This window comes from Calonectris borealis, chromosome 1 (assembly GCF_964195595.1).
Source record: "Calonectris borealis chromosome 1, bCalBor7.hap1.2, whole genome shotgun sequence".
In the NCBI taxonomy this organism is placed as follows: Eukaryota; Metazoa; Chordata; class Aves; order Procellariiformes; family Procellariidae; genus Calonectris; species Calonectris borealis.
The window spans coordinates 218928752-218943420 of NC_134312.1; the positions used below are offsets into that span (position 1 = coordinate 218928752).

The 14669-nt window shown below is 45.3% G+C and overlaps 1 protein-coding gene across 5 annotated transcripts in view; it reads right to left on the bottom strand.

The window, feature by feature from the left end:
• Positions 1 to 10945, bottom strand: part of RAB6A (RAB6A, member RAS oncogene family) — a 66543-nt gene extending 55598 nt beyond the window's left edge. Inside the window, exon 1 of one of the 5 annotated variants that reach the window (XM_075140402.1) lies at positions 10616 to 10945. In XM_075140402.1, the coding sequence (XP_074996503.1) occupies positions 10616 to 10685 (70 nt within the window). In that variant the 5' untranslated portion in view covers positions 10686 to 10945. The remainder of the gene's footprint in view (positions 1 to 10615) is intronic. The other 4 variants (XM_075140401.1, XM_075140405.1, XM_075140404.1 and 1 more) reach the window with 4 other exon arrangements.
• Positions 10946 to 14669: the final 3724 nt, after the last annotated feature.

A 14669-nucleotide genomic window follows, 5' to 3' on the forward strand; every position in this document is an offset into this window, starting at 1 on the left:
ACTCTGCTCCTGAGCTGTGACAGCTTTCCTCCTGGGGACTGGAGCAGAACAGTGGCCACCAGCATGGACACTTGACACTCCTGCTGCCTGCTCCACCTGTGCTGCAAATTAAGAACTTCAAGCTCAAATGATGTTAATCTGGAAAACTACGCAATGTTAATCCAGCACAGTAATTTTCAGCCTTTCAACGTGCAGGCCTCTAAACGCTTCCTAACTGAGACACAGGCCTCCTTGGAGGGAGTTTAAGCCAGCTGACAATAAACTTGTTTCTTCCCAGTTGCATTTCACAAATGCCTTGGAAAGAGGCCATGGAGGCTGAGAGGTCTGCAGACCCAAGGTTTAATACTCATCTAGAAGAATTTTTAAAAAAAGTTAGTCTTTAAAAGATAGGAATTTGGTACCAAATAATCAATGGAACAAGGTTTTTGGGTTTTGTTGTGGTTTGTGGGTTTTTTTAATTATTATTTTATTCTGACCTTTTCTACAAAAAGGCTATTCCAAAAAGAATTGTAGGGTTCAACTATAAAAAAAAAAGAAAGCGCTTATATGAGAAATAGGGTTTGGAGCAGAAAATTCTTTAGAGAATTATCTACACTCCAGCTGGGATACAATATCTTGAAATAAATATTCTCCTCCAGCAGTATTTTCCAGAGGAACAATCCCTTCATATAACCGCTCTAAGGACATATACTGGTTAAGTTTCTATTTAACTATAATATTTACTCTCCAAGATACACAGAAAAGACCTGTTTCCAACTCTAGCAATTCCCTGTATAAATGTGCACAGGAGGTAATTTTGGGTCTTCAGGCTGTCATACCTACAAAGCCAGCTTTGAGTGCACCACAAGGTTCTTCGAGGATCTCAAAGACATGCGACCAAACACAGAAGGTGACATTTGTTCACCATTAAGATTCATAAAAGAGCTGCCACCAAGTCCGGTAAATACTACACAACGCCTGGTTGCCGTCTTCTTCCACTGTGTGACTGACGGTGGCAGTGGGAAATAATCTACCGAAATCAAAGCAGCATTGAGATACAATGTAAAAGCAGATTCTTGAGCCAGGTATTTTAGGCAAGCATTTGAGAAGCATCAAATCATGGAAAAAGCGTGGAGCTGTTTTGAAACTCCTTAAAAACAGGACACTTCTTCCCTCCCTCCACTTTCCAAAAGGTAAAGCTGGAAAGCCTTTGCTCTTCCAGAATCAAGGCTCCAGAGACACCCCTACCCAAGGGTACATGGCTCCTCCATCTTCTAAGGGGCACGGTTCTGGAAACAACAAGGCTTGATTTAACCTGAAACCAAGCAGGCACAGCCAGATCTCAAGTCTTCGTCTCATTCTTAGCTGTGCAAGTCTTGCACAGACTACAACAACCATTTAAAATATCATCCACACAATTCCACAGGGGATTTTTTCTCTAGATGTCATGGAGGGAATGCATGTAATAATTCGCACAAGGTTCCTCTTGAGTTTACTATATATTCTGCAGTTTCGGGGAAAACCCAGCTGTATTCCAGAGACAAAAAAAAAAAATCCCGCTTGTATTTTTAAGCAAAGTTGTAGAATTCTTAAGGCCAAGACTGTATTAACTGTAAATTACTAGCTTAACCAGTCCACCAAGCCTACAGATATAAACAAACAACCTATCAGCCCTTTGCACTCTTGAACAGAGAAGGGGAAAAGAATTTAACACCAAACCAGCAGATGATTACAAGATTGTGATGCTTTCACTGGGAAAACCTTTTTTTTCAAGTCTACTATTACACTATAGCATCCAAATAAAGAGGCAAATTTTATGGGACACAAGTTTTTGATCTGCCTACTGTTTATGCAGTTTCAAGAAAAAAACCTATCCCCTTCTCCAAGTCCAAACCTCCCATTGAGGTTTAAGAGCAACTAAAAATAAAACAGTAGAAAAGAACTATGGTCACAAAGTTAATTGTATGATGGGGGATAAAAGCCACTCCAATGACTACTCAGCAAAAGGCAAAAGATAACTCAACTAGGAAAGAAAAATGTGAAGTTGGAAGAACAGAAAGAATAGGAACATAATTATGAATTGAATACATAAAGGACTGATATTAAGAGGCAGCTTGGAAAGCTGAGACGGAATTACAAGAACCTGAACTGGTGGGTAGGTCTGGAAACAAGGGGCTGGAAGAGACCCACCCTGTGAAGACCTCTTTGTAAGGCATTCCGAGGTTGGAAAATAAAAAAAAAAGCTTAGGATTTCCTTGAGACGATACCCCAAACTCAAAATTTCTTCAGCCATTTTAATTTGAGCCTCCTCCAGCTGTGTTCAGCTGCCATGCTGAAAGATTCACCTACAGCTTTAATAAGCAGCAGAAGCTCAGCTTTAGTAAAGCCATCCTAGCTTTTATGCAGACACAAGTGATTTTTCAGCCATTTTGAGTGAGCCAAGGACATAATACTCAAAAACTGCTTCAGCAGCAAATGCATCAGTCTGAAATCAGAGGAAGAGAAAAAAAAAGAAAATCAGGTAATATAGACAAGACAAACAAGACAAATAAGGCATCAAACCTCTAGCATGAAGACCTGCCTACTGCTGCCTAGTAAAGTCCAGGAGGGGTCAGAACTTCCTTTGAAAGAAGAGACACTGCAGCACAGTGTTTCACTGCCAATTAATTCTGTTATACATGAAAGTTAAGCCCTGTTCATCTACTTTCACAATACTGACTGCAGCCATCAGGAAACATTACCTGCAGATTCAGTTGCTTTTCCAAAAGCAAGCGTTCTCCACTTACCTGCATTTCTAATCGAATGCCCTCTACCCTGGTTCTGAGCTCATGCTGCTCTCGCCAAGATTTATTGATCTCTATGTGCACACCATGCTTTTGCTTGCAGCACTTACAATAAATTTTGTTCTCTCCATTTCCTCCGGCACCTCAGACATCCACTGGATGATTCAATCACCCATCTAGCTCAGATTCCTCTGCTAAGCCTTCCTTCTGTCAGACCATAAAAAAAAATCCTCCCATCACTGACAAGTAGGGTTTCTCACAGCCATTTCTGTGCCAGCAGAAGAGGACAGAGTCAGTAATGAGTGAATATTTTCTACTCCCAGAGAAGGCAACATCTTCATTAAAACAAATGAAGTGCCCAGCCCTACAACCTGCAGAGAAATACTTCCGCACTCAGATGAATACAATGCTGCCTGCCCATTTCTGTGCAGACAGCTTCAGAGCCTCTGCAGGGCCAAACTCTCGGCCTGTTAGCAGGAATTCACTCCCCCCGACTCCAGCAGCAGCTACTTAGACCCCTTGGCAGAGATCAAACCGACAGGAATCTTGTCAGGCCTGCATCAGCCATTGCTTGGAGCTTTGCCGGTGAGACTGCACCCTTCAGGGGCCCCTCTCCTTTTAGCTACACGTCTATTCTAGATTTAATTTCCCTTCCCTTTGTGTTGCACATATCAAGACATTAAGAAAACGAACTGGCTGTAACTCAAACCTAGACAGAACCAAGTACAGGAAGCATAGCAGGAAGCATTTAGAGGAATGGAATAAACTGGCCTCTGCATTAATTACAGAAATGTTGGAGTGGGTTTTTTTTTCTCACTGCAGCAATTGCAGATTGCTCTCCTAGAAGCAAATCATTAAAAAACATCACTTAGCAGGATAAATGGCATTCATTTATATGGTCACAAATGTTAATAGCACAGAGGTTTAAGTGGTCACAATTCAAGACATAAAAGAGACCAAGTGAAAGTTAAGAACATTTTCTCATTAGCAGGTTTATCCATACCTTCCACTTCCACCAGACATGGCACAGCTGGTTCTGGCCATGTCTGAAGACAAATAGCTACCTGCTCATCCGTGTTGCTCCAATATTTCTTCCCAACTCTTTCAGTTCTGGGCAAATATACTTTAGATTTAAACCAAAGCCTTAATTCTGTGTGTTGACGACACCTACGCATGTCTGGATGAGAGAACACTACGAGCCTGCAAATCTCAGAATAGCTGTGTGGCATCTCCAGGGGATACTGGCAGCTAGTCAAGTCATGGAAACTCTTGAAAGTGCGCCCCAACTCTGTGCATTAAAATGGAACCAACTACCATGGGCGATACCAGGGTGCACCTGTACTTAGCCAGGCACCTGCGCTCGTGAAAGTAGCCAAGGTCAAGCAGGATTCACTTGCAGAGTTACCAGTTAGGCTCCCGCGCAGCAGAGCGCAGCATTTCCAGCTCTGGTCGTTGTGATAGGACTAAAGAAGAAGTTGTTATTATATGGACAAAAAAATGTCTTAGCAGAAGGAAAGGGACTTCAGAGCATGTACTCTTTAACTGGTTCTTATGACTGTTGAGAGTCTTAAGGATTTTGTGTTTGGCTCTGTAAAAATACTTTAAAAGTCAAACTTCAGGACATCACACAATGTATTCCTTAGCTCTCCTTGCGCACACTGTAACTAAACCAGTTAGTGTCACACTGGGTATGCCAGAAGTCCAAGACGTCTTTTCAAATCATACAGCGGAGTGGGAAACCATGCCTTGGCATTCTGGCAGCACTGACTCATCGCGGTTACAGCGGTCCAGCAGAAAGAACGTGCTAACAGGGAACAAAAAAGGAAAGTTACACCCTTGTTCTAAAAAGTCAAATTAAACAAATGGCACTATTGTGCTGTACAGCTGAATGAGGACTTCCTTCCTAATTTGAAGATTGAACTCAGTTTGACAAACTCAACAGGAGGCAGCCAGAAGCAAGCGAACTCAGCGGCACGCAAAAAACAGGTCCACGTATCCAACAAGGGGAGGTTTCAGCAGCACATTTTATAATCACATTGAGTTGCATGCGACATCAGGAGGAGGAATTCTTTCCATTTAAACCCCCAATTTTGATACTGCTTTGCATTTAGAGTTGGTTATTTTCTTAAGTTGGTATTTTTACTGGTTGACAACCAATGAGAAGCGATTTCCGTCTCAAAAGGACCTCAGCCACTCAGTATGGCCTTTGCACTAAAATTGCTATTTTCCAAGTACAATACATGTACATACCCACACACACAAATTTACTGAATTGTTACATAGTTCACACATATGAAAAGAATTTATTTAGATTTAGTTTCCTATAATATTTGCTTTCCAGATTAGCTTTTGTTTTTTGTGATGCACTAGGCTGCATTTGCGTAAGAGTTAAACACTACTGAAACACACATAAAAGTCAGATTTTTTCAGTTAATGTGACTTAAATATTCCAAAACATATTTAGCCCATCATGTTTTGAACATAAAAGAAACTATCTGACATAAAGTAATTGATTCAATTGTTTGCTGTCCCTGGGCCCTTCAATATATTAGAGCCAGAAGAGTTTGTTTTATGCTGAGGGGAAAACAAAGAATCCATTTAGCTTTTCAACTTTGTGTAAGCTCAGTAAATAAATCAAGAAAATGGACTTAAAAATTCTACTTTCACTGCCAGTCCATATTTTGACTGCTGTTTGTTTGCCGAGACACACATTTTTCATTTAGACTACTCCATAAAAAATTTATACTGTGTCAAACTTGTAATCATTTTGATTATATCAGTTCATTTTCAAAATAGCACTTTTAGTCTTTTTCCATCTTGCTCCATATCAGAAGAGATGCATCAGAGCTCCCATACCCTTTCAGAAACATTTGTCTGTCACAAGGTAACTGTTCTTGCAGGTTACAGGACTCACAGGTGAGTTTTGGAGGTTGTCTTGAAAAATCTGATGGTGTTCATGTCGAGACAGCAAAATTTGATTTCTTCTGAGCCATGTTTCAAACCATGTTTTTGTTCGCTTGTTTTGGTTGGTTGGTTTGATTGGTTTTTTTTAAATCAGTAGTGTATAGAACAGGTACTTGTACATGCATGAACACAACAAACACCTTTAAACACCTGGACTAAATTATCAGGTAAATAAGAAGGTAGCTACTTCCTCACAAACTGAAGACAGATTTTTAACAATCAGTGAAGTTGAGAAGAATGGCTGACAACTGTTGGCTCTGATAATTTCCAAATGCTAGATCTTTTGCTAAGGTGGCCTCAGATGTTTCTCTGTTAGTCCCATTTACAGCCTCAGCAAAAGCCTTAGACATCAGCTTTGTAGAACCTGGATCACGTGCCAAGAAAATGCCAAGTACCACCAAACACCCCAACAGCTGCAGATACAATATCCATTATTTTAAATTAAGGGATAAGAAGATCCTTTCCTTCCAAGTTCACAAATTATTTTTCAGATACAGACAGAAAAACATACCAAAGTGCAGAAAGGCGCAGCTATCCTTCCTTTGAAGAAAAGATCTAGCCCCTTCAGAAGCTTCCACAAATAGACAGGGATCAAAAGGCACCATGAAAACAGGCACCACAAAACACTCAAGTCTTTTTCTCCAAGTCTGACGTGCTTCTTCCAGATGGGAAGGGGATTATAGGATGCTATAGGAAAGGCTGTTTCAGAAATGGAGAAGAGAAAGATCCGGGACAATATTCAGCCTCCAAATGTACCCAAGAAAATGAAGTTCAGCAACTCACGGAAAATGCATATAGTCCAAATATAAACACAAACATCTGAAGGCCCAGCCACAGGAAAACCAAGACACTAGGAAATTAACAGGAGGGAAGGGGATAAGATTTTAAACCACCGGTGGGACAAGTTAATAGCTCTCTGGAGCTCGGAAAGCAGAGAGTTCCTTAAAAAGAAGGGAGTTTTAAGTTGCACAGGGGAGCCAGTCTCTGCAGACAGGCTGAACTGTGACCAGTGTTATGCCAGCCTCACGTTACACACAAACCACCTGCAGTTCTCCAGTTATCTAACAAGACAGATCACACTGTTCAGCAGTGCCTATAGCAACATCGTTATGCAACAGTATAGTTCATTAGTGGTTTCCAAACAGTTATATTCCTCAAGTTATTATATTGTACTTAGCAGTTTTTTCTATATTAAAAATCTCGGTTGCTGATAAACAAAATTAGAACAAATTAACATTTCTTAAGATCTTATGCAATGCAGAAATGCCAGCAGAAAGAGACAACAGGGACTTATTTTGCTTTCTGTACATATTAATGCCCTTCAGACTTCCTCGCCAATAAAAGCTGCAGCATAAACCCACGTGACGAAAGAGTATTTCTGTTGCGGTGCCCCGGCATTCAGTTCTGTCCACTCAATCAAAAAATCGATGTATTAAGTAGGAGAGGTGCTCATATGCAAGATAAAACTAAAGATGTTATTAATATTGGAATATATACCATATTGACTGCAAGCTACCCTGTAACACAGGTGATATGTACACTAACTGATGTGACCCAGAAATCAGAATTTCTTAAACTTGAGGCATTAGGACTGACAAAAATCACCTGATAAAACAAGATCAAAGGCAGTAAGAAGCATACTTCCCCCCGCAATAGCTCTATCTAATCCCTTAGCACAGAGCTCTCTGCCTTTTCAGTAAAGATTAGCATATTTAAAACTGCTAAACTCTGTATAATCTTCAATCATTGAGAAAAGTAATTCAATTAAGGCAAGCGCTGGTGAAGTTGCTAGCCACCCAATGCTATATCCTTGTACTACAAGTTAAAAAAATAAGAGAGAAAGAAAGAGAAGCTTCTTCTAGCTGGACACGGATTATATTGCAGGCTCATGATGAATCCACAGTACATGCGGCAAGTATCCAGGCTCGGCTGAGGAGGGGCGTGGGGGACACAACAACCATATTGCTATCGAGAAGCAATGACTTGCAGCAAATCCTGAAAGGAGCCACGAGCAACCCAATGTCATGACACACCACCGACCGACCGGTCAGCACGGGCAGGACCCACGCACAGCGAGCTGCAGCGGTGTGTCAGCTCACTCGCCACAGCACCGAGTGCTCGAAGACTTGGCGCAATAAAGACAGAAAAGGCAGACAATGTGAATAACACACAGGGGAGACAAGAAGATTTTGGGGATCAAGGAGCAGGGATTTAAAAAAAAAAATAATCAGCATCTTAGCATAGGAGAGAGAATCTGCAGCTAGTGACGAACGGCATAACTAGGAAGAATCACTGCAGTCCACACGAACGCCTAGGTATACGGCATTGAACTCTCACAATATGGCTGAGGATACCAGCAAAAATCAGACACTGCATCCACTGTGCAATCCCACTTTCAAATAAGAATAAAACATCTAGAGACGCTTCCAGATCTCACATGGAATGATATGGCCTTCGCTCACACAATCGCATGGAAAGCCTGCACAGTAATGAACTCTGGTTAAGAATTTCTTACCCATAACATACACATTTATTGAGGAGACTGTATACAGTCAGCACAGAGGGTCTGATATTAGCCAGCTTTGGTTGCTGAGGCAGCTAATCGACATCGTAGCCCTTTATAACATTTCATTTGTCATTGTGAAGTCCCTGAATGTAAATGAAACACAAGCATTCAGCCTCCCTACCAGCAGCAGTAGGATATCTTTAATTATGGCCTTCCAACAGGGTGGACAACCTTTTAGCTAAACAGGAAGCGAATGCAGCAATCCAGCGCAACAGTTGTACAAAGAGATCTTCTCATTTATGAAAGCTGCTATTAGAAAAACTTTATTTCTACATTCCCCTTAACCTTCAAAACAAAGAATGACAAAGGCAGCTAGGTGTAAGCAAAGCCCACTCGAACTCCCTTTGCAGCATCAGAGATGCTTCTGTAATTATCTCCATCATACAGAGGAACATTATTAGGGCATTTATTCTTCCAGGAGCTATTTGTTAATGGGAGCTATACACCCTTTGGACAGTAAAAAAATTACACAGAATGACATCATGACAGCAATATCTATAGAGATTCAAGCCAGATTCAGAAAAAGCCGTTTCTCCATCACAGACAAGAATCATCCAAGCGCTGTGTGGGAGCATGCCCACGCTGCAGCACCCGTGGGCTGCGTGGACACACCGAGGGCTACGCTGCCGTCGGCATCGCCACCTTTAGCACCAAGTTCAGCGCAGATCAGTCACGGAGTCATCGCCCAGGATCCGAGACAAAGGCAGGTCTGAAACCCACACCACAGCTGCTCGCCAGGCCCTAACTAGCGAGGTTCAAATCAGCTTGAACACATCCATAAGCCACAGTCAAGACAGCAGTTGCAGCACTATGTATATTTAGTTAGGAGTATTTTGCTCTGCTATACCCATAAAACCCCTTCTCTCCTCCCCAGATGTGATGCTATGAACAGGAATTATTTAAAACCTTCCAGCGTAAACACAGATGATTAGCTGAGAGGGGAAAAAAATGACAAAGACTAGAGGAAGCAGATATCTGATGTTATGTCTGCTAGAATAGACAAGAAATCCACGTGTAAACTAAGAGCTGCTGAGATTTAAGATCTGCACCAGGTGCTACAACCTTCCATGGAGGTATTCGAAAAGCTTCGTGAAATCAAAGCTCAGAAATACAGTAAAACAAGCCAAGCATTTTGCAAATGCATAGCTAATGCTTAAGATTCCCTGTTACCAAATACCCTGGGAAAACAAAAAAACCAGCATCTTCTACACACTGACCCTCTTCCAAAATCCTCATAAAATGGCTGGCCAAAGAGCACCTCACCAAGTAGATCAGGTGACTTACCCAAAAAAGAAAATACCCAAGTTGAACTTGTGCTCCCTGAATCCCTAATAAAGTATTAAAAAAAAAAAAAAAGAAGATGAAAGGAACAGGCTAAAGGAAACCACCAATGTATAGGTAAATCATTTGAATAGCAGCCTTATCACCAAGCTCATCTACATATGAGTGAGAAAACACCAAGATATAAGTCATTTGGGGGAAAAAAAAAAAAAAGACTAGTATTTCATCATCTCCTACCACACAGAGACCAAAGGTGGCTGAGGGAGCAAATACCCCACCCCGAGACAGAAAATATTTTGCACCTACTCATTATGTCAAAGATCGCTCAATATCTGACCAGGATTACACAAAGCATCCGACAACCGAGCATTTTTTCAGAAACCTCTCCTAAGTGATAGATTTGAAATGCAGTATTAGAGAGAGAGGCCTTCTACTGAGGAAGGAGACATCGTTTGGGTCTGTTTTTTATTTCCAAAGACAGGAAAGAAAATCTCATTGACCGAATTAAATATTTAGAGCATTGAATCCGCTTTGCCAAGGCAGAACTCCATTTTCAAAAAATGCTATATTTACATAGAAAACACCAGGGATTGAGACTCCTGCCCCCCAAAAAAACAGAGGAGCTGGGATCAAATGAATCAGCAACTGTTTCTGGCGATGTGGCCCTTAGGTTTTGGTGGGTTTGGTTTGGTTTTTTTTTTTTAAACCATAGCTGAAGCACTCTCGATCCCTCCCTGTCACCGAAGGAGCGGCGACCACAAGGCAGAGCAGCCTCTGCAAGGGGGAGGCAAACGCCCCGAGGCAGCCCCCCACCCCACGGAAAGAGGCGGGGAGGGGGCGGGAGACCCTCTTTTCCCTTCCTTACGTTGGGTTACGGCACAACCGAGCCCCCCCACAGAGGGTGAGGAGGGGGGGACCCCCTCAGGCGCGATCCCAGCCCCCACAAGGGTGGTTCCGCCGCGGCGGGGGGGAAGGGGGGAGCCCGCCCCGCCGCCGCTGTGTGAGGGAGACCCGGACCGAGCCGGGCCGGGCGGTGACTCACCGCTCTGCTCGCCCAGGAACACCAGCTTGAATTTCCGCAGCGGGTTGCCGAAGTCCCCGCCCGTCGACATGATGGAGGAGCCGCCGCCGCTCCGCGCTCGCTCCGCTCCCCGCGGCGGGACCCGCAACCGCTCTCGCTCGCTTCTTTCCCCGCTCCCTCCTTCGGCGAAGGCTGCGGGCGGCGGGCAGGGGCGTGGGGCCGGGCGCGTAGCCCCGGCGAGGCGCAACCGGCTGGGTGAGGCGTCGGCGTCGCTGCCGCTCCCCTCAGGGCCGGGCTCCTTCCCCCGCGCTCCCGGCGCCTCACACCGCGGCCGCGCGCTCCGCTCCGCCCCGCCCCGCGCGCCCCGCGCACGCGCCCCGCACGGCCCGCCCCTCGCTGCACGTCGCGCTGCGTGCCCATGCGCCCCGCCTACCCCCACGCGGCGGGCCAATCACAGCGGGAGAGGAGGGGCGACATAGGAGAGGGCGGGACTTGCCGTCCTCAGGCATCGAGCGGGGTGTGGGTGTTCACTCTGGAGCCTAACGATGGCTGCGTGTGTTTCCTGGACGCTGGGGTGAAATCCTGCTCGCTGAAATCGCTAAGCTGCGAGGGGGGGACACCACAGGTGTGAGGAACAAGCAGAGTCCTTTAGACCAAAGGCCTAATCCTAAACTGATATGGATATTCCTTTCAGAGAAGCATCTCTTGGGGACACTCACTCCACAATGGCCCCAGCAGATCCCACGCAGTGGGGAGATGTTACCCAGTGAAGGCAATGATTCCCACTGTCACCCTTTTGTGGTGGCTGGGGCTGTTGTTCAGAAACGGCTCAGTGCTCCCTCCCTGCCTGGCGGAAGGCCAGAACCCCACTTGGGGGCCAGCTCTCCCTTTAGATATTTTTTGCCCATTTCTCCCCATTTTCCTTGACTTGCCCCTTGAGGAGGCTCCCAGCTGCATCCCAGCCCCTCCTGTTTAAACCTTGGCTTTGGGATGTCTCTTGTCCACGCAGCCTTCCTCCCTCCTCTCCCATGCTGGTGCAATCCCGCACCGATCGATACTCCCTTGCTTGAATTTGAACACAAAATATGATTTTCAGAAGCACTCACCTCCCTGGGCTTCAGCTGGCATTGGCATCGCCTGCAGTTCCCAGAAATATCTCAGCTTGGCTGCCTGAAACAAGACTGAGCCCTCCGGGGTCTGTAGCTCCTGCCCCGTGGTTGTATTCGTGTTGATGTTGGTGCAAATCTCTTGTGATCCACTCAACAAGGGCCAAATAATGCTCCATGGGGTCTTTTCCACCTGGAAACAGGGAGGTTTTCCACTGCTCTCCCATCTGGGAGATTGCTCCAGAGCCTCTCTACTCTGATGGTCAGGGAAATCATAGAACCACAGAATCATAGAATGGTTTGGGTTGGAAGGGACCTTTAAAGGTCAGCTAGTCCAACCCCCCTGCCGTGGTCAGGGACATCTTCCACCAGATCAGGTTGCTCAGAGCCCCGTCCAACCTGACCTGGAATGTTTCCAGGGATGGGGCATCCACCACCTCTCTGGGCAACCTGTGCCAGTGTCTCACCACCCTCAGTGTAAAACATTTCTTCCTTATATCTAGTCTGAATCTCCCCTCTCTTAGTTTAAAACCATTCCCGCTTGTCCTGTCGCTACAGGCCCTACTAAAAAGTTTGTCCCCATCTTTCTTATGAAATGGCACCCACTGCTCGCTTAGTCCCCCTAAATACATTCGCTGCCAGTGAATTTTGTTCTCTTGCGCTCTCCCAGATCTCAACACCTTCCTCTCCAAGGCCTGAGGGCTATGTCTCAGCACCGCAACCCTTCTGCTATGGGGACACCACACCCCAACTCCATCTCCTGTTTGAAAAAGATCATGGGTTGAAACTAATATTATTCCATCTCCATGTGACCTGCTGTCCTGGATTTGTAAATGGTCCACGTAGCCGAAGGAGGCACAGGCTCTCGGCAAGGATTTGCTTGCAGCTAGGTCACCCTCGGCCATGAATGTCCTTTGTTTGGCGTCTCCATGTCTCCAGCCGCGGTCTCTGTGCTCCGACTCTGCCTGGTGAATGGAAACGCTCATCGAACCTTCCCGCTCCGTGGATTTTGTTCTCGCACACGAATCTCACCCCGACCAGTGCTCGCAATCCAGGTGCAGAATTAGTTGGCATTTTGAAAACCGAACAGTCTACGCTTTCTATTTTTGATCATTTCATTTGTGCTCCCTCAACATGATTAACTGTTTCTCCGTTTTTTTTTTTCCCCCCAGGCCAATACCAGCAAACTGAAAGAGAAAATGTGTCTTTAAAAAGGTGATTAAATTTAAATAAGTTTTAATAAAGATATGAACAGGAGCTCACATTCAGATGTGCACCCGGCATTTGGGAGTGCTTCCCCCTTGCTGTGGCACTGGTCATGTGGCTGCTTTCCTACACCACGGGGAAACGGAATCCAGAGACCTGACTTAAATAATTCCAACATCATTTTAAATACATATATTGTCCTTGCTTACACGTCAGTATGGATTCAGGGATCTTTCCCACTGATCCCAGGGAAAACAAGGGCTCTCTACCAGGGAGAAGTCTTGACTGTTAGTAACAATTATTTTTATCACAAAAGCTCTGCTCAGGCTCAGCATCTCTTCGCACTGGGCAAAGGAAACACTTCTGCATTGCCTGCCAAAAAGGTTTCAGCCCGAGGGGCTGGCAGGGGATATGGATGAGGCTTTCAACATAAAGCAATTGAGGGACCTGCCTCTACTCGCTGAAGCCAGGGGAGATCATCCCGCCGACTCCTGTGGGCCTCAGGCGCGGTCCTAAGAAGCACTGCAGAAGGTAGAGGAGACACACACGTCAGAGGTTTTCTTCTAGGGTGTATTTAAATGCTTTTTGATTGTTTTTGCAATTGGACAAGTCTGAAAAGAAATTGAGACTTTCAGGTGCTGGACCTCAACTCTCCTAGGACCGCTTTGCTCCTCCGGGCAGCACAACAGAGAGCAGATTGAGAAGGGAGAGGGAACCTGTAACAGCCTTCTGCGTAGGTTGCAAACTGCTCGAGCATCGCCTCTGCCAGCACTTGTGCTGTGCACCACACTGGGTCATTGACAGGGCACATCCAGCTACGTGACGGGGAGAGAAATCTGCAGCGAAGCAGAAGAGGATGGATGAAATAATCCCTCCAGCAAGGCCTGGCCCTCTCAGCAGCCGGGGGAGGCCTGAGCAGAAGAAGAGCTCCCTGGGTTTTTTTTAGCGCAGTACAGAAAAGGAGCGGTTTGGGTTTCTGTGTCTGAGGGGGAAAGCAACAAAGAAACACCTTTCCTTCTTTTTCTAAATGTCACAAAAAGGCAAGCTGTGCTCCTGCAAACAGGGATTCAGTTACCTGGCTGTGAAACGATTCATTAGTCAAAGAAAGGCATGGCGAGGACTGGCGGGTGGGAATTGAAGTTGAGGCACATTCAAATTGGAAAGAAGGTCCACGTTTTTAACAGAGAGGGTGCTCAGCCGCCAGAACAAGCTGCCAAGAGCAGCGCTATCTTTGTATCCAGGGAAAATCAAGAGCAGGAACCTTTATGAGAAAGATGCTTTCATCGAAACAGGAGTGATCTGCTTCCATCCAGCTGTAAGTCAGCGGAAATCTATAGCCTGCAACGTGCAGGAGACTGGATTACATCATTTAACAGTCCTTTTTGGCCTTAAAATGCATCCGTCTATGATATATGTTGGAGAAGCTCTGCAATGAAGAGATGGACTCGTTTTTCTCTGAGACATGTAGGACAATGATGGTCATTGGGAGGGGGATTCCTGCAATATGTTTAGCAGTGACTGCTGTACCCCAAACCCGGTCTGGGGCAATGCTCCCTCCTCAGCCACATTTTGTGGGTAGCCGAAAGAGGAGTCCCCATGAGGGGCAGAGGGAATAGGGGGTGTAGCCCCCTTCCACGAACACACAGCGTTTGAGGTCATGGAACAAGGGGTCATTGTGAGCATTACTTGCTCTTAATTGCGGCGCCCATCACGACCTCTCCCCACAAATGCAGGACTAGGCAGTCCCCCTCCAGTCACAGCAG